This window comes from Archocentrus centrarchus, unplaced genomic scaffold (assembly GCF_007364275.1).
Source record: "Archocentrus centrarchus isolate MPI-CPG fArcCen1 unplaced genomic scaffold, fArcCen1 scaffold_106_ctg1, whole genome shotgun sequence".
Lineage (NCBI taxonomy): Eukaryota > Metazoa > Chordata > Actinopteri > Cichliformes > Cichlidae > Archocentrus > Archocentrus centrarchus.
The window spans coordinates 47304-70338 of record NW_022060151.1 but is presented as its reverse complement, the minus strand read 5'-3'; the positions used below and the strand labels follow the sequence as shown (position 1 = coordinate 70338).

General features: G+C 42.2%; 2 protein-coding genes across 2 annotated transcripts; both read left to right on the top strand.

The window, feature by feature from the left end:
* The first annotated feature begins 7051 nt into the window (after positions 1-7051).
* On the top strand, positions 7052-16598 carry LOC115775335 (interleukin-1 receptor type 1-like). The gene is made up of 8 exons (XM_030722868.1): positions 7052-7127; positions 9492-9744; positions 10644-10836; positions 11442-11610; positions 12789-12851; positions 13011-13143; positions 13281-13435; positions 15207-16598. The coding sequence occupies exons 1-8, from the start codon at positions 7052-7054 to the stop codon at positions 15218-15220; spliced, it is 1056 nt and encodes a 351-aa protein (XP_030578728.1). The 3' UTR covers positions 15221-16598.
* Positions 16599-19436: 2838 nt separating this feature from the next.
* LOC115775329 (uncharacterized) lies at positions 19437-22213 on the top strand. Its single transcript, XM_030722863.1, has 7 exons — positions 19437-19812; positions 19895-19953; positions 20049-20145; positions 20638-20706; positions 20802-20912; positions 21078-21146; positions 21324-22213. The coding sequence occupies exons 1-7, from the start codon at positions 19437-19439 to the stop codon at positions 22040-22042; spliced, it is 1500 nt and encodes a 499-aa protein (XP_030578723.1). The 3' UTR covers positions 22043-22213.
* Positions 22214-23035: the final 822 nt, after the last annotated feature.

Genomic DNA, 23035 nt, shown 5'->3' with positions numbered 1-23035 from the left:
TGCTCAGACAATAACGTAAATAATCAAGCGATTTTTTCATTGGACAAAAAAGCTGCGATTTGATTGGCTGTTACTGCGTTACACCTATACGCGATGGGCCCCCCGCGTGAGGACTGGGGCTTCTTAGCATCAATACCAAATATGTAAATGTGGCCTGCATAATCAGGGTGTTAAGTCACTTAATGTATGAAGTGCCCCAATAGAAAAGTATTGATAAAATTGAGTCTCCAGTCTCAAGCTTTATTACGCTGCATGCATTGTCAAATAACACAGTAGGCTTGTTGAATTAATGTGCTTGTTTTCTAAATCCAGCAATACCAAATATGTAAATATACCAGGCATAGTCATTTAAAAATGTGTGATCTGTGCCAAATGAACAAATATACTGCATTTCATTGCAATATACTAGAGTATACTGGTAAAACACCAGGAAAGCGGCTGGACCAGACGGTATTAGTGGACGTGTCCTTAAGACCTGCGCTGACCAGCTGGCACCTGTGTTTACACTGATATTCAACCTCTCACTGAAACTGTGTGTGATTCCCACCTGCTTTAAAAAGTCCATCATAGTCCCTGTCCCAAAGAAACCACACCCCAGCAGCCCCAATGACTTCAGGCCCATAGCACTCACCTCTGTGGTGATGAAGTGTTTTGAGAGACTCATCAAGACATTCATCACCTCCTCACTGCCCACCACCCTCGACCCACTACAGTTTGCATACCGGCCAGACAGACCCACAGATGACGCCATATCCTTCCTCCTCCACAAGACCCTTTCACACATAGACACTGGTAAGGGGAACTATGTGAGAGTGCTGTTTGTAGATTACAGCTCAGCATTCAACACCATAGTTCCCTCCAGGCTGGTCTCTAAGCTGCTGGACCTGGGCCTGGGCCCATCCCTGTGCAGGTGGGTTCACAGCTTCCTGACCAGCAGACCACAGGTGGTACGAGTGGGTCACCTCACCTCATCCTCCCTCACCCTCAACACTGGCTCCCCCCAAGGCTGTGTGCTCAGCCCTCTGCTGTACTCACTGTACACCCATGACTGCGAGGCCACGTCAGAGTCCAACGTCATCATCAAGTTTGCTGACGACACTGCTGTTGTGGGACTAATCTCTCACAATGAGGAGACAGCCTACAGGAGAGAGGTCTCCCGCCTGGAGAACTGGTGCCAGGAGAACCACCTCCTGCTCAACGTCAGCAAAACAAAGGAACTGATCGTGGACTTCAGCAGGAAGCAGCAGAGGGACTACCATCCACTTGTCATCAGTGGTGCTGAGGTGGAAAGAGTGGACACCTTCAAATACCTGGGAGTGACCATCTCACAGGACCTGTCCTGGACTCATCACATAAACATCACTGTGAAGAAGGCCAGACAGCGTCTCTACCTCCTCAGGCGGCTGAGAGACTTCAAGCTCCCACTCAAGGTGCTCAGGAACTTTTACACCTGCACCATCGAGAGCATCATGCGTGGGAGCATCACCACCTGGATGGGAAACTGCACCAAGCAGGACTTCATGGCCCTAAAAAGGGTGGTTCGTTCAGCTGAACGGACCATCAGAACCACCCTCCCCAACCTGCAGGACATTTACACCAAGCAGTGCAGGCTGAGGGCCATGAAGATCCTAAAAGAGCCCAGCCACCCCGGACACTCTCTCTTCTCCCTGCTCCCATCAGGCCGGCGTTACCGCTGCCTGAGGGCTAAGACTGAAAGGTTGAAGAAGAGTTTTTACCCACAAGCCATCCGTCTGCTCAACTCTGAGCCCTAACTGGACCATTATTGCACAGTGTAAATATTATAATTTAAAAAGTGTGTATAGTGTATAGTATATAGAGTATAGTGTATAGTGTGAATTACTTTTTAAAATTTTTATTCTTCTTATTTATATGTGTGTGTATATAAGGTTGCAGGTACAAAATACATTTCACTGTGCATTGTACTGTGTATAACTGTGCATGTGACAAATAAACACTATCTTATCTTATCTTATCTAAAATCACCAGAGATGAGTGAGCAGGACAGGAAAGCACAAGATAGGATAACAGCTTGGCCTTGATGGTTTGAGGCCTTCAGGGACAGCCATCACATCTGTGCATTAGTGTGCTGGAGAAACTGACACGATTCTGACGGGCTAAGAAAAGCACTCAGGCAGAGTGAGGGAGAGAGGGTGTCGTAGATAAAGAGCCTAAAACAAGAACAGGAGATCGACAGAGCTCAGGAGACATGAAATAGGGTCGCGATGCAGAGACAGAGGAGCATGGACACAGAGGTGCACAAACGGGGGCACAAAGGTTTTGACCAGTGCACACAGCTGGCCATTACGTATATATGAAATATAGATTATTCCTGAGTTTCCGCAGCATTAACTAAGGTCTGCACCTGTGTTATTGTGCACACTTTGTGTTCACAGCAGCAAAAGACTGTACGCCGCTGTCACCGTAGCCAGGGGCGCAGCTATGTACTTTCTGAGGTGTATGCGGACACATTTTTAGGCACCGAACCCTCCCCCCCTAATAACAGTCTTGGTGAACCTGCAGTTACATTTCTCCAGGTGCATGTCATTTTTCTTGAAGGCCTTTCACAGCTTCACTGGTGCCGAAAACTAATGTTCGACTATGGCTTTCTGAATACAAGTGGGGCTGCCAGTCATTAGGCAGGATGTGACACAGAGCAGAGGGCAACCAGACAAAAACATCTGCCAGGAACTGGCTTTCATGGGCAATCTATGGAGGTTTGTTCCCCCACTAAAAAATAAGTCAAAATTTCAGGTCCTTAGCTCAAAATCTGAAGTGAGGTATCTCCAAATTTCTGCGTACTCAGAAGTTTTTGTTCATAAGTTGAAATATGGACTTAGCTCTGCCTGGAGAAAAATGTTTTGGTTTTATTTAGTGGCAGAAACAAGCTTCCAGAGAGACCCCCAGTGCACAGTATGTCTCTGCATTACCTGATGCAAATATAACTGTGTGAACATCTTCTTTCCAGATACATAAAATCTTTCATACTGTCGGTGTAACAGAGGTAGCAGAGCACACCAACAGGGCGAGATGGGAGTGTCCCTATGTGACAAATGTCAGAGTGGTTTATTTTCTACAGTGTGAATTTCCAGAGAATAAACATGATCCATCTATGGGGAACAAGAAGACTATAAAAACTCATTTCTGAGCACCTCAGAGACCCATCAAAACACAGCCATGCAAACAATCACCCGCTTTTTAAACCACATCCTTACTCGGGGTCGTGCGGCTGCTCTGTTTCCCTCACATTCAGCAAAGAGCAGATACAGACAGTCAAACACCGTCTCACCAACATGTAACAGCCTCACTGTAACGGGGAGAAGCCCACAGACACAGTGAACACGCAAACTCCACACAGAAGGTTCTCTGTTCATCGTCTCCCCGGAAAACAGGCAGTGCTGATGAAGTGCAGTAAGATGATTAAAAGTCAAAATGAAACATTTAAACACAGTTCATGGCTAAAGCTCCACTTTCTATATTCATATGTTAGAAGGTGTTCTCACCTCAGGTTGATTCCCTGTGCAGCCACCAGAGGGCTCAGCATGACTGTGATAAAACACATGAATGTGGGAGCCAGACACGCTCAGCCTGCTGGAGCCGATTAACAGACTAACAATTGTATATGACTCATAACTGAATGAATGGGGAAACCCAGGTGTCACCTCTGTATTTAGATGAGTTTTGGGAAGAACTGCTCTTGAGTCTTTAGCCTAATTAACATTTAAAGTTAATGATGGAAACTCTCTTGCAGATGTTGTGATTTAACAACCACTGTGATGGTGTCCAGAAGCAAAATTACAAAAGAAACTGTGACCTATGGATCTAACTGTATATACTGTATATACTACATATGATGACTCACATTCAAAAGTCTGTGAATCTTTAACCTTCAATTGGTTAAAAATGCAGACAGACAATCTCATTAATTAAGTCAAAAACACCCTAAACATGTTCATCACGTGTCAAACATCTCCATGTTGGTCTCATCTGTCCAGAGGACATCGTTCCAGAACTCTTCTGGTTTGTTCAGCTGCAACTTTTCAAACCTAAGCCATGCTGCCATGTTCTTTTTAGAGAGAAGAGGCTTTCTCCTGGCAACCCTCCAAACAGCCACATTGTACTTGTTCAGTCTGTTTCTAATTGTACTCTCATTAACTTTCACATCTAACATGCTAACTGAGGCCTGTAGAGTCTGAGATGCAGCTCTTGGGTTTTTAAAGTTTCTGAGAGTTGCACAGTCTGACTCTGGGGTGAATTTGCTGGAACGTCCACTCCTGGGAAGACTGTCAGCTGTCTTGGGTGTTTTCCACTTGTAAATTAACCTTCTAATAATTGCTTGGAAATGACCTTATAACCTTTCCCAGATTGATGATCAGCAAGAGTTGCTTGTCTAAGATCACTGCTGATGTCTTTCTTCCTTGACATTTGCTCACACTTGTTGATGATCAGTTAATCGATTGCCTTTGATTAGCAGCACCTGGATGCTACTTTGCCTCTTGATTCCTATGGAAGCATTAAGGGTGTACGAAATATTTCACACACTGCTTCCGTATTTTGGCTTAATTTTTATTAAATAAATGACCTGGTGTAATATGTCATATGATGCTGTTCATCTGAGGCTGTATTTAAATTACCTGCTAAGGACCAGATGAGTTTTTTTTAAATGTCCTGATACATAAAACCTCAGAATTTAAACACAGTATACTTTCTGTTTCATGACTGTACAATAGAGTATTTTAAACACTCTTCCTCTTGTCTGTGTTTCGTTTTCAGCTGAGCTTCACGTCTGAGATTCCACTCTGCAGGCAAGGGTGAGATTTTCTCTGTTAGTTCTGCCGTGTTGAGTAAACTCTCTCATCCTTCCTTCGTCTGTGTGGTGCTCAGTGTCTCTTGGGTGAGTCAATATTTGCTGCTTACTTGGGTTTAAGCTGTTTTCGCCACTGAATGCAGCCAAAGTGCTTAAATTCTTAGAAATGTGAGATTCAGAAACGCATGTGCACTCATTTACCATAACAGAGACACTCTTGCTTTCATACTATATTAAAGACTCCTCCTGCAGCCAGTAAAAATGTGCCATTTTTGAGCCATGGATACATCTGATAAATCAGTAGCGTGTTGGAGCCAGTACTGTCTTGCCGTGAGGTGACAGGGCTAACCACTGCACCACCATGCCGCTTGGAAAGATTCACTAAAGTGCATTTTGATGGTTGTTCAGTGTGGGTTTAGTAAACTGCACAGTTTTTCTCCCAGCTTGTGTTTTACTGTGAGTGTAATTTATCAGTGATATTGTGTGTGCTTTTTCACATTCTGCAAAACCGTGTAACTCCAGACCAACTCACCTTAAACCAGTCAGCAAAATACTCTCCTATAATGTCAGATTCAGCAGATGGTACAGTATAAGCAGCACTAATGATCAAACACATACAGTCTTTCATTGAATTTAAAAGCAGCAACAGAAGGGAGAAACTATGGCTCAGTGTAGCAGTCCATGAGGAAAAACAGCTGCTTTTATTGCAGGTTGAGGCGATGCATTGAAGATGTGGGTTTCAATTCCCCATCAGGGTCTGGAATCACATCCTCTTCCTCTTAAAAAGAAATTGTTTTACTGAACTTTTTCACATCATTGTGGGAGTATGGGGAAATGCTGAATATCTGCCACATAATTTATTATCAACATTTCCAACAGAGCATGGAATTAAGAGTAAAATCTTCACTTGTATGCAAGCTGATAAAGCAGCCATCAGCTCCTGAGATGTTCATGTTATCAGTACCTTGGACCTGTGACCACCCTCTGTCCCATCAACTGACAGACAAAGTTCCCACGACTGGGCAGGATTTTTGGCCCCAAACCAAACAACCACTTAACCAAAAGCAAACAGAAAATAGATTCGTGTTCCTTTCTGTCAGTTTGAAGTAGTGAGATTAAACACTGCACAAACTTGGTCTGTTAATGAGGCCCGTTTTCCAACAGCTTCTGCAAGATTTCTGCCATGCACCATGGCGGACTCAACTGGAGTTGCTTTGCATTATTCAATACATCATCAGCTTTTTTAGGCATTTTTATGCATCAAAGTAGAAATGGAAAACAATGATGTAATGTCTTAATGAACAAATTAACTGGCAAAGTTCTTAAAACCTGGAATGACAGAAAAAGAAAACCATCTGTGAGACATGCCAAAAATTATAGCTCTGCACAGACTCCTTTTCAGATGATATGATTTGCATAGCAGCCAGTCTTATGTTGTCTGTCACTCAAAAAATCCACCACTTTTATGCTTTGGCTTTCAAACCCAAGCAGCAGTGTAACTGTTGCAGCTTCAACATGAATTCAGCTCTTCCTGAGAGTCAGTACAGTTCATTCATAGATTTACAGGCAGGGCGGGGGAGCAACACTTTCATTGAACAGTTACCAGGAATACTCAGCCTGCTACCAGTCAGAGAGCATTACGTATGTAATGTTAGTCATTAATAATCAAGGAGGGGAGCTAGCTGGGCGGCGCGGTGGTTAGCACTGCTGCCTCACAGCTACAACAGCTTCTCTGTGTGGACATGTTCTCCCCATGGCTGCATGGGTTTCCTCCCACAGTCCAAAGACCTGCACTTACAGGGGTTTGGTTAATTGGTCACTCTAAATTGCCCATAGGTGTGAATGGTTGTCTGTCTCTCTGTGTTAGCCCTGTGACAGGCTGGTGACCTGCACAGGGTGTACCCTGCCTCTCGCCCCATGTCAACTGGGATAGGTTCCAGCCCCCCCCATGACCCTGAACAGGATAAGCAGAAGAGAATGGATGGATGGGAGCTAGATGGTGGTAGAAAGGGGAAAAATATTTCTTAAAGTTAGACCCTTCATCTCAGCTGATTATTTCTGGATTTTAAAGACACTTGTGACTTTCACTGGATTGAATTGTTACATTTTTCACTGATTACCATGTCAGGTTGTTGCTATAATTCATAGCCTGTTCACACCCATCTACAGCACATGTTTACTTCTCAATTTTGTGTGTGTGTGTGTGTGTGTGTGGGTGTTTTAGAAATGGGCTTGAGTTCAACACTGGCAAGCCTCCTGTTGTTCCTCAGCCTGTGTGGAATCTGTAGAGCATCTGAACAGGGTGAGCACAATAACACTGTCTTACACACACACACACACACACACACACACACACACACACACAGATTTAGGAAAACCTAAATCTATTTACACTTGCAGGCTTTACTATACCATGATAAAAGGCACATGTCAAATTACATGTGATGTACACTAATCCAGTTCAGTTGTATTATTGGTCATAGAGCAGATTGGAAAAAATTGAGTCAGAAGCAAAATGTAGTAAAATCCCTGAGCTGCTGGCCAAATGCTGGAAAAGTACAACCACTAAAAGGAAATGTTAACTGTGCACTCAGATTTAAAGTATTCTGATGATTAATCTTTTCTTCAGTATATTTTTTGCCTTTTATTAATGCACAGTGAAGAGACACATGAAAGTGGGGAACGAGATACAGAGGAAGCCACGCAGGAAAGGGCCATAGGTCGGACTCAGACCTGGGCCGCCACAGGCATGTGTTTGCCTGCGCAGCCACTGAGCCACCCTGGCATAAATGGAGCAACTTGGCGCGTTTCCCAAAGAGAGGAAAAATGTTTTAACGTGAGACATCTCAGATGTAGACATAAGAGACTATTATTGCAGGAGCTTTAACTTATAGTATAAAGCACCTTGAGACAGCTGTTGTTGTAATTTGGCACTATATAAATAGTATATAAACTGAACTGACTACAGGAGAGAAAGATGAGTACTCTCTGGTACTCGGTCTTCCTCCCACAGTCCAAAAACATGCAGTTAGTGGGGTTAGGTCAGTGGTTCTCAAATCCAGGCCTCGTGGCCCAGTGTCCTGCAGGTTTTAGATGTGTCTCTGCTTCAACACACCTGAGTCAAATATAGAAGTCATTAGCAGGACTCTGGAGAACCTGACTGCATACCGAGAAGGTAATTCAGCCATTTGATTCAGGTGTGTTGAATCAGGGACACATCTAAAACCTGCAGGACACTGGGCCACGAGGCCTGGGTTTGAGAACCACTGGGTTAGGTTAATCAGTGACTCTAAATTTCATTCCTCTGCATGGAACCCACCTATGGTTGTAAGCTCCTGGTAGTGACCAAAACAATGAGATCGCTGATAGAAGCTGCAGAAATGAGCATCCTTTGTAGTGTGGCTAGGCTCAGTCTAAGACTGGGCTCTTCAACTCCAGGCCTCAAGAGCCCCTGTCCTGCAGGTTTAAGATGTGTCTCGGCTGCAACACACCTGAGTCAAATTAAGAAGTCATTAGCAGGACTCTGGAGAACTTGATGGCATACTGAGGAGGTAATTCAGCCATTTGAGTCAGGTCTGTTGGATCAGGGACACATCTAAAACCTGCAGGACAGGGGCTCTCGAGGCCTGGAGTTGAAGAGCCCTGGTCTAAGATATAGGGTGAGGAGCTTGGTCATTTGGGAGGGGCTTGGACTAGAGCAGTGCTTCTCAATTATTTTCTGTTACGCCCCCCCTAGCAAGAAGAAAACTATTCGCGCCCCCCACTCCCCACTGTGACTATCCATCTCTGCATAACATTTTATCCTTATTAACATTAAAGAAAAAAAGAAAGACATATGGTCAAACTTACAAAGAATAACTTTATTAAATCGTGTTTTAAGTCTGCAACAGAAAAGATTTTAAGTGCATCATTGCCTGAAATTAAAAATAAATAAATCCTTGTTTAAACTGTAAACATGTTTGACCAACTAGACACAGCAAACACACCGGTCTTTCCTCTTCTCCAACTGTAGTGACAGTGAAGCCAAGCGCTAAATACGCTTCGTCGTATTTCCTCGTCTTAGCTTTCGGGTGACTTTCTTTTGTGTCATTATCTTTGTCTCTCTCCCCTTTTTTTTTCATCCCTGTTAAAAACTTTTTCATGTTGGGGGTTGTTATGTTGAATAACGGAGGCTATAGGCAGAACGCAGTCGGAGCTTTCTGTTGACTCAACACTGCTAACCAAGGTAAACCTGTTGTCTTGTAAGTCGTAAAATGTTGCACTGTCGCAAACGTGACAGAAGTAACAATGACAGCGCCACTGCCGCCTACTGTAGTGGATGCGCAATTACACTTTATACTAGTACGGCCCCCCCAAAAAAAGCCTGTTCCCCAGGGTCACACGCGCCCCCCCAGGTATCGCACCGCGCCCCCCAAAGGGGGCGCGCCCCACTATTTGAGAACCACTGGACTAGAGGCACTACTCCTCTCAAGGTGGTTGGGGAGAAGGAGAGCGCTGTTTAGACTGCTGTCACTGTGACCCAGATACGAATAAGTGGTAGAAAATGGATGAATGAATGGATGGATGGACAGACATAATCTTTGACATTGAAAGGTTTAGTTTATCAGGATTAAATCATTAAATAAATTATTTTAATCTGTATTCCACACTAACACGTATGTTGCAGGGAAGTGTACTGACTACAAGCTCCAGTTTGAGAGGGTTTTCTCTGTTCCTGGAGATGTGGCGATGCTGAACAGCACACTGGTCTCTCCAGATGTCTTTGACTTCAAAGCTGTCCCGTACACAATCATGTGGTACAACTCAACGTCAGGCCAAGAAATCACCAATCAGACTGGTCATATCCTGGTGAACCAGGAGACCCTGTGGTTTCTGAATGCAACACTGAGTGACAGCGGGGATTATGTGACCATACTGAGGTAGGAAGCACTAACAGAAATATGACAGTCAGAAGAGAATAGAGCAGAGGAAATTGACAACCTTTGCAAGACTCATATGTGTGTGTGTGTGTAATATATATATATATATATATATATATATATATATATATATATATATATATAATATATATAATTTTTTTTTTTTTTTTAAGGAATCCAAACTGAAATTATAAACCACAAGACAGGATGGATGGAAAAAGATGGATGGATGGATGGCTGCCTGTGGCTGCCATTTTGTGGTGTCTATATGTTTGCCCTCATTGCGGGTGGTGGGCACTTGAGTAGATGCTACCTCATGGTCTTGGGGTGTGGGGGCCTGGGTGCTTGAGACAATGGATGCTGGCCCTGGGCTAGTTGGCTGGCCTCCCCTGCGGGGATCTGGGTGTGGAGTCTGGGGCCCTGGTGCCTGGGATTGTCCTACTCCTTGCTGGGTCCCTCCCTACACTGGGGGTGCCCAGTTATGCCTGGGCATGCTGATGTTACTGGGATGTGTGGCCTTGGTTGTTCAGCGTACAGCCCGGGTCTTCTGGGTTAGGGTTAGGTTAGTGTTGTTGCAGCTTCTCACCCTCATTCATGACAAACACAGTATCACAGACACAAGATTGTGTGCTTGTTTCTGTGTTGGTTTTTATCTTCAAGGTGCTGTTTGTTCTCCTGTTTTTGTGCTTTATTTCTTCAATTTTAACTGTAACATGATATTCATTTTCAAAATGTTCTGGATTACCTTAAAACAATGACAACTACTACTGTAGCTGGTAATTACTATTTTACACATCACTGCAGTTTTCTGCAAGACCCAAACAACTTTCTAATGTTTGAGTTTTGAATGTGTCTAATTATCCGTTCATTCATAATAGTTTGACTTAATTTCCCTGTAGGACTCCTTCTCACTGCTATAGGCAGGCCGCCAAGCTGGTAGTAGAGGAAAGACTTCCAGGAGAATGTGGAAGGCCGAGGAAAGCTTTACAAGAACTTACAAAAGGAGCCAACGACAGCCTGAGCTGCCCTCTGGGGGACCATATCAATAAGCTGAGAAGCTACAACATCACTTCCTCCATCAAGTGGTACAGAGTGAGTTGTTGGGAATTCTTGGCATGAAACCTAATGGGTTTAATGGAGAGGCTGCAAAGTAGCAGCAACCCCAACTATTTACTGCCTCTATTTCAACTTGTATCAGTACAAGGAGTGCACTGAAACTCTGGGCTGATACCAGTGTTTACAAATTACAGTTTGGCTGATAGCAGATGCCAGCATCCATGAGGTTTTTGTTTGTTTTGTTTCACTTTGTGACAGGGAAACAAATGAATACTATTTAAAAAAATGATGGGAACTGTTATAAAGTTCCATGTTTTAAAATAATCACATCATCCCACCATCAGTAAATGGAAACGTTTATGCCAGCAGTCAAATGGGATCCCACGGCAAATTCACCAACTGCACTGTTTATTATAATGAATAGAGACCATAGAGACATTTTCTTCTTGTTTTGTGATTATGAAACAAACTGTTCAGCATACATCTTCTGATGCTCATCGGGTGTCTCGGGTTTTACAACAGATACCCGATGAAGCCAGGTGACCCGACTGGTGTTGATCAAGATCCAGCCTGTGTCCAAGTGTTTAACTACGCCACCCATTTCTCCCCCTCTTTAGCTACTTTGATGTTATTCCCTCTAGGACTGTGAGCCCATAGAGGATGGGACAAACATCTACGAGTATTGGGACACCAAACTGAAAATGAATCATGTGGAACTTCAACATAAAGGCACCTACACCTGTACTCTAACATTCACCCTCGATGGCATCAAAGGATCTGTGTCAGAGACCATTGATGCAACGGTCACAGGTGAGATTGCAGACAAAGAAAAGACTACAAACAATTTGTCTACAGCACAACAGAAAGTGTAAAGATGTTTTATCGAATAACAGCAATCATACAATAAACAGTGTTTACATTCTTACCATTGTTACTGCTGCCATAACTATCATGAGACACTGTGTGGCAGGCAGGATCGGACCCCAGTGCAGGACTCAGGAGACAGGATGTGGAACATTATTTGCTGAATCTCACTGATGAGAATGAAGAACATAAACTGGCTGGCAGCGAGCCAAACCTACATACACAAGGACTTAGGGATAAAACTTGACAGAAACATATGTACACACACACACACAGAACTAATGACCAGGACACGATAAAGAGTAAAATTGCTAAAAAAATAATAAAATGTACTAATGTTTTATTCAAAGCATAAACGCATCTTTCCTGAGGTTAGTGCTGAGTGCTAGGACTCAGTCTTTTTGCAAACACATGCATCGCCGCCCCAGAGACAATCAAAAATAATGCAGGCTGAAGGGACACTTTAGACTGAGAAGCTATGTCCAGCTTTTATACTGTGTATAGTGTGTACATAAACAGAAAATAGTAGTAAAGGAAGGTACCAGGAAAAGGACTGGCACAATATTTGACTGTTATCACTTTTACCTGCTGTTCCATTTATTTAGACCAATATAAGCAGTTTTAAACCACTTTAGCCTCTATAGCAGGGCACATGACCATCTCTGAAAAAATCCCACCATCTAGACAGCTAATGTAGGAGGGCGTCTGTTTATAGGGGTCAGTGGTCTTGTGACTTCAATAATAAGTCACATTGGAAGAAAAGAAACCCTGACCTGGCTAACTTCCACCACACTGCCCACCCTTCAGGGTCCCTATACTGACCAATATACACAGTACTGACCAATATCAAGACACCACAAAACATGTTAACAATGTTTTACTTTTGTATATTGATTCACTGTTCCATAAAAGCCTATCAGGGGAACAATACGAAGAAAAAATGAAAGAAAAAAAGCAAAACAGAGCAGCAGTAATAAAGGTAACGATAGTGTTAGGAAAAGTGGCAGCTTAAGTTTACTTACTGTAAACTGCAGAATGGGAAATATGGCTCCATTTCCAGCATATCTTTGTGATTTTCTGACCTCTGCTGCATACAATACAGTGTTTGATGTTCTCTGTTTCAGAGGAGTACTCTTTGATTCCACACGTGCATGAACCCACCAATGAAGTAGTCAAAGCACAGAGGGGTACGTCCTTGTCTGCTAGATATTCTGAGAAATGTGTTCTGCTGATTTCACACAGACTTCTGCTTTAATTTTAATACGTACTGCAGGGAGAGTAAATGCAAAGCTTTAAATAAATAGAGTTTCATTACATACTGAGTTACTGTTTGTGCGTGTGTTTAGGGTTCAACTTCAGTAAAAGGTATCTGGTGTTTGTGCCGGGTGACGGGAAGCCTTCTGTTGATATCTTGTGGTTGGCCAGAGAGGATTTCATTGAGACTAACACCTCTCACCGCGTCCACATGTTAGATCAACGGTCAGTAGCTTCAACTCTCCATCCGTTTGTTTCATCTGCTTTAACAGTTAAGTTTATGTCTGAGACTCGTGCTCTAACAGATACAGAGCACCACATTTTATCACATTATTTTAGACTCATCTGATTATTCTCACCAGTATGCTGCCCAATGATGGTCCTATCAAAGGCGCGTGGTTAGAGCGACTGCTGATGTTTTCTGAGCTGCAGGAGGAGGACTTGTACACCAACTACACCTGTCGTGTGTACAGTGACAGGGGCTTTCCTGAGAGATATTTTAGTCTGCAACCAGCAGGTAAAAACATCTACCATAAATATTATACTTTACCTTACCTTGTTTATTAACCTTGTGGACTACTGCATCTTCTCACAATCAGTAAATCAAAGAATCTGTGCATTGAAGTGATTATCTTATATATATATATATAAGGAAAAATCCAAACATTTACAGTAAATTATGTTAATTATATTTAATATGTTACCATGTTTATGGTCATACTGTTGTTCAGAGTGTATGAGAAATGCTAGTTTATGATGTATTGGAGGAACAGGGACTAATTAAGCAATCTTCCAACTGGTAGATGACCTGCTCTATCACCTGAGTCACAGTGTACCCTTAAATCTGCAATCAGGCTAAGCAGTCACATGAAGGTGGTTATCAACTGGATAAGACAACCCAGTGTTTCCCAGTCTAGCTACAAGTGTGTTCACTGTATAGCACCACATGACCAGTTTAAACACAGACGTGTCTACTGGGCGCAAAGTCTCATCTTTTATGAAGACCATCAAGCTGTAATGCTAGAAAGGAGTGGTGATGTTATTTTCCAGTGAACTGATTGGTCAGTAGGCAGTGATTTCTCTTACAATTTGCTTCAGAGCAGGTTAGATCTCCCCCAGTAATGTATCCCTGTAAGAAGTGAACCACCTTGGTAACAGTAAAAACTCAGGGTTAAGCCTGAGGTTGCCACGCTAAACTCAAATCCTGCTTTGGGTAACACAGGCCTCAGAGTGTGAATGAGCACCATGAAAGAAACAATTATTAAAAACTCTTTTAAAAATGTCCAGTCAGTGAAAAAAAAATCTATAAGCATTATTTGTAGAAGATATTTATGAATTGTTGCAAAAATGCATGAATCACAGCTCCTGTAGGCAGTTTATTCACAGTCAGTTGTGGGAAAGTAAATGGACAAGCTCTTATATACAGGTAGCGCTTTTCTACTCAGTATGAGCACTCAAAGCGCTATTACAACATGTTTACATTCACCCATGCACTCCCATTCATACAAGCACTTCCATGTTTGCTAAGCTAAGTGCTTTTTAAATTAACTATCATTCACACACATTCATACTCCGACGGGACGGTCGGAGAGCAACTTGGGGTTAAGTATCTTGCCCAAGGATACATTGGCATGTAGCCTGGAGTAGCCCAAGTGACAGAAATATGACTGTAAAAGAGTTATGATCATTATTTAGGCTGTTTGTTTATTTGGCTTATTTTATCAATGCAAGTCTTCATTTAAAGTGACAGTAAGACAAGTGTTGCCATCATTTAGGCACCGTTGGCTGCTAAAGAATGAGCTCACTTGCATCATTTTACACTTGCACAAGTAGGACAAAGAAAGCAGGAAATACCTTCTACGCTGCCATTTCTCATTTTAATTTGTCACTGAAGCGAAGCAGAAAGATGACCAGCAGAGGGAGCTGTTCAGCCTACTCAAGCTACTCAAAATCAACTGAACACAAAAAGTAAAGGACATGTGTGTTTGATCGATTACTGCTTTGTTGTAACAATGTTTATTGGCAATAAATCTTAAACAGTTGGAAAGCCTGTTTGTTTCCCCTTAAATGGTGCCACATTTGTAAGGAAAATGCATGTGTGGGTTGCGCCCATGAAAAACTTGTCAACTCTTTTCTGCTGATGCCAAACAGCTAATTCTGCTATTGACTCCTGTTTGGTGTGGTTTATTGAACTGGATGACGATCATCGCCACTTGCGGCTTTAATTCAATCTAAAACCCAATGTGCTGTTTTGTTCTTTTCCCCTCTCTTTCTCTCACGCACCAAAGGAGACCTTCGCTAAATCAGTCCTGGCTGAGCTGCCTCAACAGGTCACCCAGTACTTTAAACAGCGAAATGTACAGCCCATTAACCCGTCACCAGAGCGAGATGCCCTGAAGACGAGCGCCCACGTGCTATACAAGAGCTCGACAAAAACCCATCTTTTTGTTAATGGTTAATAAAACTGTATATGTCAACAGTAAACAAAACTTGTGATTGATATCATGTGATACATACAATGTCCTTTGTGTGAAGTCCTCTTTAAGCTGAACTGTATCAGTGGTTGATTCCTCTTTAGTTCTTGTACTTTATGAGGTAGCATATCAGATGAAGGCTGTTTGCTTTTGTGCTCACGTGGTGGACTCATAATGCAGAGTTTCGACAGAGCACCATTTATTTAACCCCTGGTCCCTGATCACCAGGGGAAAGTTTCTGTTTCAAACGTTTTGATCAGCAGTCGTCTGGGAGGCAGGTTTAATGCTCCACTATGCTTAGTCAAATAAAGAGGACATAATCAGAGGAGTATGAGGCCACACTGGCAGCTGTAGCACTACCACAGGACAGTTGTGGGATACTGTGTGTACTCAGTAGGCCATTTTGCTACCTTTTGCAAAATCCTTGTATTAATTATGACTTAAATTCATCCTGCATGTTGCCAGTATCTACACACTGTTTACAAACTAATGATCACAAATGCATGTGTTTTTTTTCTCAAATGATGTATTTATCAGATTTTGTAAATATTTTATGAGCTTCTGCTGTAAGCAAAGGAAGTATTACACGACAAAGACAGATGGTTCAACAGAGGCTGCACCTGTCAGTCTTAATGAGCGCAAAGCTTTGACTCAAAGCAGCAAACACTGGTACAAAAATGTAAATTGTTAAAGAGAATTAAAAACTCTGGAACGTCTGGGTCATTAACACACAGTGAGAACTGAAATGTTCACACCTTGACTGTCCCCCTGTTTTTCAATCTCAAGTCAGCTCACTGAGCTCCGCTCCAGATGCACAGTTCTCCTGCCAAGGTCTTAATGACGACTGAATACACATCCCAGAATCCAATTAACCAAATTCATTTTGATCTGGTCCAATTTTGTGCATTAATTTCAAGGTCAGTGTGACTCTGAGCTGCAGTACTGTGCAGCACAACAACAGACCCTTTAACATACGGTCACAAAGAACCACTCGCAGGGACAAGAAGAACAAGAAATCCGACAACAGATGGCACGGTTCCCCACAGAGCGCTGATGTCAACATCATGATATCAGTCTGGGATTTCAAGGAAGAGATGGGACATAATGAACCTGCTTGAATCTGCAGAGGAACTGTGCAACAAGATGCTTGCAAGAAGCAACCTGCTAAGAATATTTTTAAAATTGTACTCATCTATGAAGAACAACTGGGTTTGCTTCTTTTGGGGTTTGAAGTGGTCATAAAAACAGCTCAAAGCTGTCTGGATGCTCGTCAAATTGCATTGGTGGAAATATAACTGAATGTATCGATTGAAGGTTGTTTCTAGATCTTCATTTTGTTTCCTAACCACTGTTAAATTGCAGTACCCCTAAATAAAGTGGGCACTTGACAAAAAGGTCTGTATTATTGCACTATATCTTCCTCATTCCTTCTGTGAGAGTTAGCAGTATGCTACATGTCCCTTCATATTTTACGGTCACTGGTAGGCAGATTTTTGTCACCTGGACAGAAGCAGGCTAGTTGTTTCCAGTTTCCAACCTTGTGCCAACCTTAAAATCTCTTTAGACAAAAAACAAATGCATTCATATGCCTGCTTTTTACCCTGGAATGAGCTCCACATTTTGAAGCCTTCACTTCAACTGTATAACAGTCACCATCTTGGTTTTCTATAACCAGAAGTTACCATGTTTGGATAAAAGGGTGGTGTTCTAGTAACCTTTGGTAAGTAGTTACAAAAACTCTATAAATGACACACACACACACACACACAGGCTACAGCAACCATGCCACAAAACTTTAATTTGGTCGAAATCAATATGAGTATAAAATTCACTCCAATTGTTATGAAGGGAATAATACAGTTCATACAGTTGTTATGAAGGGGGCCCAAACCCTTTCTTTGTACCAGGATCTAAACATGTTAGTTTTAATCACTAAAATTCAATATTTTAACATGATGATTGACCTATTTTTGAAGCATGCTTCAAGTGGCCATTAGAACTGTAGTTTTAGGCGCTTCCTCATTACCTTAATTTTCAGCCTTGGAGGTAGAGGAAACTACACTGCCCCCTAGTAGGTTACAGGTTTTCTTTTTCTTAGCAGCTCCAGCTCTCAGTGACACTTTCTGCAGATGCTGTCTGCAAGTCCACATTTAAGGTGAATAATCCATAATGGAGCCCTGGAGAGGGAGCAAAGAGCAGAGCTCAGGTGCTGGCAGAAAGGGAGGATATTCAACAAGTTCTGTGCTCCCGTCAGGGGCAAGTTTTGAAAATCAATAATTCTTTGAAAGGATTCACTAATAGCTTTTGTGAGGCGTTGCTATCACTGCTCTTGTTCCTGTCACTCTTTGCTCCTGTCACTTTGTCAGTCAGTCGCTTACTTCCTCTGTCTGTCAGTGCAGTAGGCTTAGCACTAGGCTACCCAGCCTAGTGCTAGCGTGGCTTACCACCAGGCTGTATAGCCTAGCGGTTAGCGCGCCGGACTCCGACGCAGAAGGCGAGAGTTCGACTCCACCTTGTGGACTGCAAACCTAAACGCATACTTATGTGTCTGCTTTGTAATGCCCGCGGGAGCCCCGCTTCCCATTCATTCTCTATGGTAGTGCTAAACCACTACGGATGAAATATATTTTTGGCCACTATGACCCTTGTGGCGCTGTTGTGGATGCGGTACTTCTAAAAATTTCCGCTTTGAAACTTTTGCCGAGACAGGACAGTTAACCCACTGCTCGCTACAGCAATCAGTGCCCCGTATTCATTTATTAAAGGTAAGAAAGGATGTTCGAAATAAGAGTAAATCTACACAATGAATATGCAGGTCCAGGATCACATGTGTTCGTTGTGAATTCATTTACTGGTGCTGTCACGTAAACTAGCGTCCTTCCGTCGCTTGGCTACCATGATCAGAGTTCATTAGCTGTGGTGAAATGACGTGCTAAATATGAATGAACATGATGTTTTATTTTTTCGTGTGTGTTATTAACAGATTGTACTGTTAAAAAAGCTCGGTGGGTTTCTGACAAAGTTATGTACATATTTTGCCAACACTAAGAGGCCGCTGTGACACAAAGGTTACTAGTGTAGTGTAATTAAACAGCGTATTAATGGCTCGTAGTGAGATGACACGCTAAATTATGAATGAACCTGCTGCTATTTTTCATTCATGTGTACAGTGATTGTGTTGTAATGGCAAGGAATCAGTGGGCGATATCTGACTAAGGTGAGCGATGCTCGCTAATGAATAAACATGATAGGCATATGCTGAAAATCTGCCAGCAATACTTAGGTGCTATGACACTATAGCTACCAGTTTTAGGTTAAGCTTGACTACTGCAACTGACATAAATAATTGTGAATAAACAAATAATCACTCAACCACGAATGATTTTTATTTACAGACAGAATAGTTTGCAATGCCTGGATAAAATACATTTTTATCACAACTATTGTAAGCTAGAGTAAGCTTTGACTAAGTCAGCTGAACCCTGGCCACAGTTTAATAAATGTATTCTCCTGTCAGTGCTCTTTAAAACACTTGTTCTGTCTCCTCACCTTTCTCCTGGAGCTTGCTGTCTAAACCCTACCACAATGTGCAGCATTATTTTTAATATATTTCTTTTGATAAATTTGTCCTTTTTTTGTGGGGTCAAAGGTCATGTAATTATGACCTGAAATCTCTGTATTTGTTTCAAAATATTTTTAAAATCAAATTATGCTTATTTCTTACTTTTTTCCTATGTCAAGATGCACAAGAAAGTTGTATTGTACCCAGGTAAAACCTGTGTGGTGTTCCGCAAGGGGCCACTCGGATACCTCCTCCAAGACCCGTCAGATGAAGCTCGGCGGATAAAAGACAACACCAAACTTCAGAACAAGTCTGTACCAATGAGGGAGGACCTGGTACATCAGAATGCTCTGACTGTGGTCCGTCACAGAGGAGGGGATGCCTCCGACAGGCGCGAGGTGTAAGGAGAGTACATCCTGCAGTTTGGAAAATATAAAGGAAAATCTTTCCGGTGGCTTCTGGAAAATGATGTTGGGTACACCATGTATCTGATCAAAAGTCTCCAGAAGGAAGAGGCTGCAGGGATCGCCATGGCTGAAAGGCATAGTAAGGATAGCCTGCAGTCATTCGTACAGTATGCCCTCGGTTTTCCGGAGATAAAGTCTCTTCAGGATTATGAGGCCAGCAGAGTGAGTGCTGCAGCAGAAGTCTCCTCTGAAGATGATCAGCTTGTTGGCTTTGGCTTACCATCCAAGAGCACACGGAAGGAGATTTGGGATGGCAGAGGTGATGGCTACGCGGCCTTTATCATGGAAAAGAGCTGCATTCAAGGAACACGGATGTATAAGCTGCAGCAGTACTTGCGCAAGAAGCATCAGTCTGCCTCAGCTACCACAAGGACCTCCACCAAACCCATTGGTAGATAATTTTACTAATATTTTAATAACATTTTGATGTGAAACTAAGTTAATTATTGATTTAATTCTTGCCTGAATCACAGGAATGGATGATGACAAAGAGTTGGAGGAGTCTCACCTGAAAAACTTGAAGCTGACAGCTGTAAGTAAACCATCATGACCTTGACTAAAGGTCAGAAGTGACCGTGCCTATTTTCTGTCTGATATCTCCCCTCTCCTCTGTCTCTGCATAAGTAGTTACTGTGCCAACAGCAGCAGCAGCAGCAGAAGTACCCACACCCAGAGTGCCTTCAGGAGCAAAGACAGGTTTTTAATGAAAGGTTTCAGAACTGGAGTACAATTCTTTTACACGACGAATTGCCCTCCAAAACTGAACCTTAACTTAAACTGTTATATCATGTTGTTCTTGTGTTTGTGTTCTGGCCGTGTTCCGGCCACATTCCTCCGATAGTTCAGTTGTGTGCTGGCATGATATTAACTGCTGTAAGGACTATGAATTGATACCTGCCTTCATGAATTGATACCAACCACAAGGGGTGAGTATGCACTTTTGTCCTTTATGGGTGTTGTATTAAAAGCGATCAAGTAGCACTAGGCACTAACACCTGAATGAATGATTGTTCATTGACTCATATTGCTCCTCCTGCTTCAACAAGTAGAGGTTAGAAGAATAAATTTGTTTAGTTTCTGTTGCAATTAGATATTTTACATTTGTTTAACAATGAGAAACAGGAGAAGTAAGAGTATGGATGTTTGAGTTCCTACTAACACCAACACTCACATACATTGTAAATTATGAAGTGACTAACACGTTTTTCCGTTGTAGCTCCCTCTGCGGCGCTGTCCATACCCCCTTCCGACACAACTACTGAACTTCAAGCATCATCAGCTGATGGTAACAAACAACTATAATGTTTTTCATCTGATTAAAGGTTTTGTTTATTGTGTCTAGATAAAAAAGGTTGTTTTTTTTTTTCCTGTACCTTGTAGGTGCAGCCTTAAAAGATGAGAAGAGCAAGGTTCCTGTGCCTGTACCAAAGGAGCTGTCGTTTCTACTGAAGGAGACCACAGATCAAACACAAGGGCCTGAGTCAAATCCAGGTACGTCTCCATTTTAATTTAGGATTGGTTTTCAATTAAACTTCTGCTTAATGCATAGATCACTGATGCCAGTATAATATTCACAACCACTTTACACTTTGTCATAATGTCATCTTGTGCAAAACATGCACAACTGAATGACAGAAAGCCTACTTTCCTTTTCAGGGCCCAGCACAAGTGTTGCTTGCACATCTGTGCGCAAAGCTCTCACTTTTGAAGACAGCAATGAAGATGGTGAGAGTGTACAGCATGTGGAAAATCCCTAGATTTTAAAAACTCTTGACATTAATAATGCTGTCTTAACTCTGCTTTTTCATTTTATTTATTCAGTGTATTCAAACAGTAACAATGGAATTTATAATACTTATCAGGGAAGTAACTATTTTGTAAAATCCATCTTTATTTTTAAAGCTCCTTCAGCTCAGCCAGCCATTCCTGTTCCAGTGGCTGGTTATGAGCATGAGCTGAGTACCTGGAACTGCTCACAACACCAGAAGCTGTGGATGAAGACCGAGCTGCAAGATCTGGGGCTGTGGCCTGGGTCTCGACCAGTGCGTAACCCAGGAAACACAATTTCACTCTGGCGTCTCCCTCCACAACCTGAGCTCATAGATACTGTGGCTGAGCTCCCGTCACCAAATTTTTTCCAGCTCCACCCCTTCTTCCTATGGAAACCTGAGAGCAGCATCATGGCCAGGTTGAGGAACAATTATACCTTGCCATGTTTGCATGCTTGTGCTCTTCCACGTGTGGTCTCTGCTGGTGTGGGCAGGCCTCGAGTGATTGTTGGCACCAGTGGTCAGTATTACATCCTGTCCTCACGACTCTGCTGCAGGGCTTGTCGCAGGAACTGGTTTGCTGACAATCCACGATGGCTGGAGAAACTGCCAAATAGGTTTACCAACCTTCTCCCAGCCTTTCTAACTTACAAAAAGGCCATCTGCAAGTCTGTAATGGATGAGCTGAGGCGCACTGGCAAATCTCCAGCAGACATGGCAAATCAGGTGAACGAACTCATGTATCTTAAGTTTAGACGAGCTCACCTGGCATACCTGCATGCCATAGAATCTGTCTGGGATTCTGTAAATAAGTTATTTTTTACAAGAACATCAACACAGTGTTCACTTTGAGCTCAGCTGTATCTTTATTTGTGTATGCTTACCATAAGCTGCTGGCCTTGAATCTTGTTATTCCTAAAAGACTTCACATAATGAATACAGTCCATGCTTTTTGTATAGGAGTTACAGCTTTTATCTTTTTAACCTTTCTGTTCTATTTATGTTATAATAAATATGACTGCTTGGGAGATAATCCAAGTCTGATGTGTTCTATCTTTGGTTTGGTTATTGCTTTCTGGCTCTATCTACAAAAACAGTTCAATAAGGGGAGATCACATGGAACGTTTTGATGATTTATTGAAATCAGAAGTTACAGAAATAACTTAAGTGATTCTGCAATTAGACTCCAATAATCCATCATAGCAAAAAGAATCCCAGAGGTGACAGGAGTTAGGACAGGACCCCTCCAGAGTTTAGAAGCTGATAGTGGTGAAGCTGAAGATGGAAGCTTGGATGGGGCCCTGAGTGATCACAATAAGGAGGAGATGGGTTGTAAAAATGAGTCTGAAAGACAGAATGGAAGAAAAGCAATGAGATTTAAAGCATTCAGAATGAGGTTAATTGGCTTAGAGAAGGCAGGCAAGAAAGTGATTGAACAACAGTAATGATGTCAGTATTGAGTTTAACAGCACTGGAAAATGCAGGTGATATAAAGAATAGATAAGCAGGCAGATTAGTGATTACAGAACTTCCTCATGGAACTAACAAATATGCTTAATTTTCATCACAATAAATCTGTTACAGCTTCAGTCTTTGTATTTAAACTGGGTTATCTAGATGACAAAAATAAACTGATGGGAAAAAAGAGGACTTTAATATCTCTGGTATGTATATCTCAAAAATGTTATGATACCTTTTATTCTTCATTATGTACTTAGTGAAACTATAGGTACACACTGCAGAAAAATAGCTCTCGGTCTGTAACAGTGTATAAGAAGAAAAAAAGCAATGTTCAAAATGAACATTATCCACATTTCCTATAGAAAAACTGGTGTTTATTCTTTG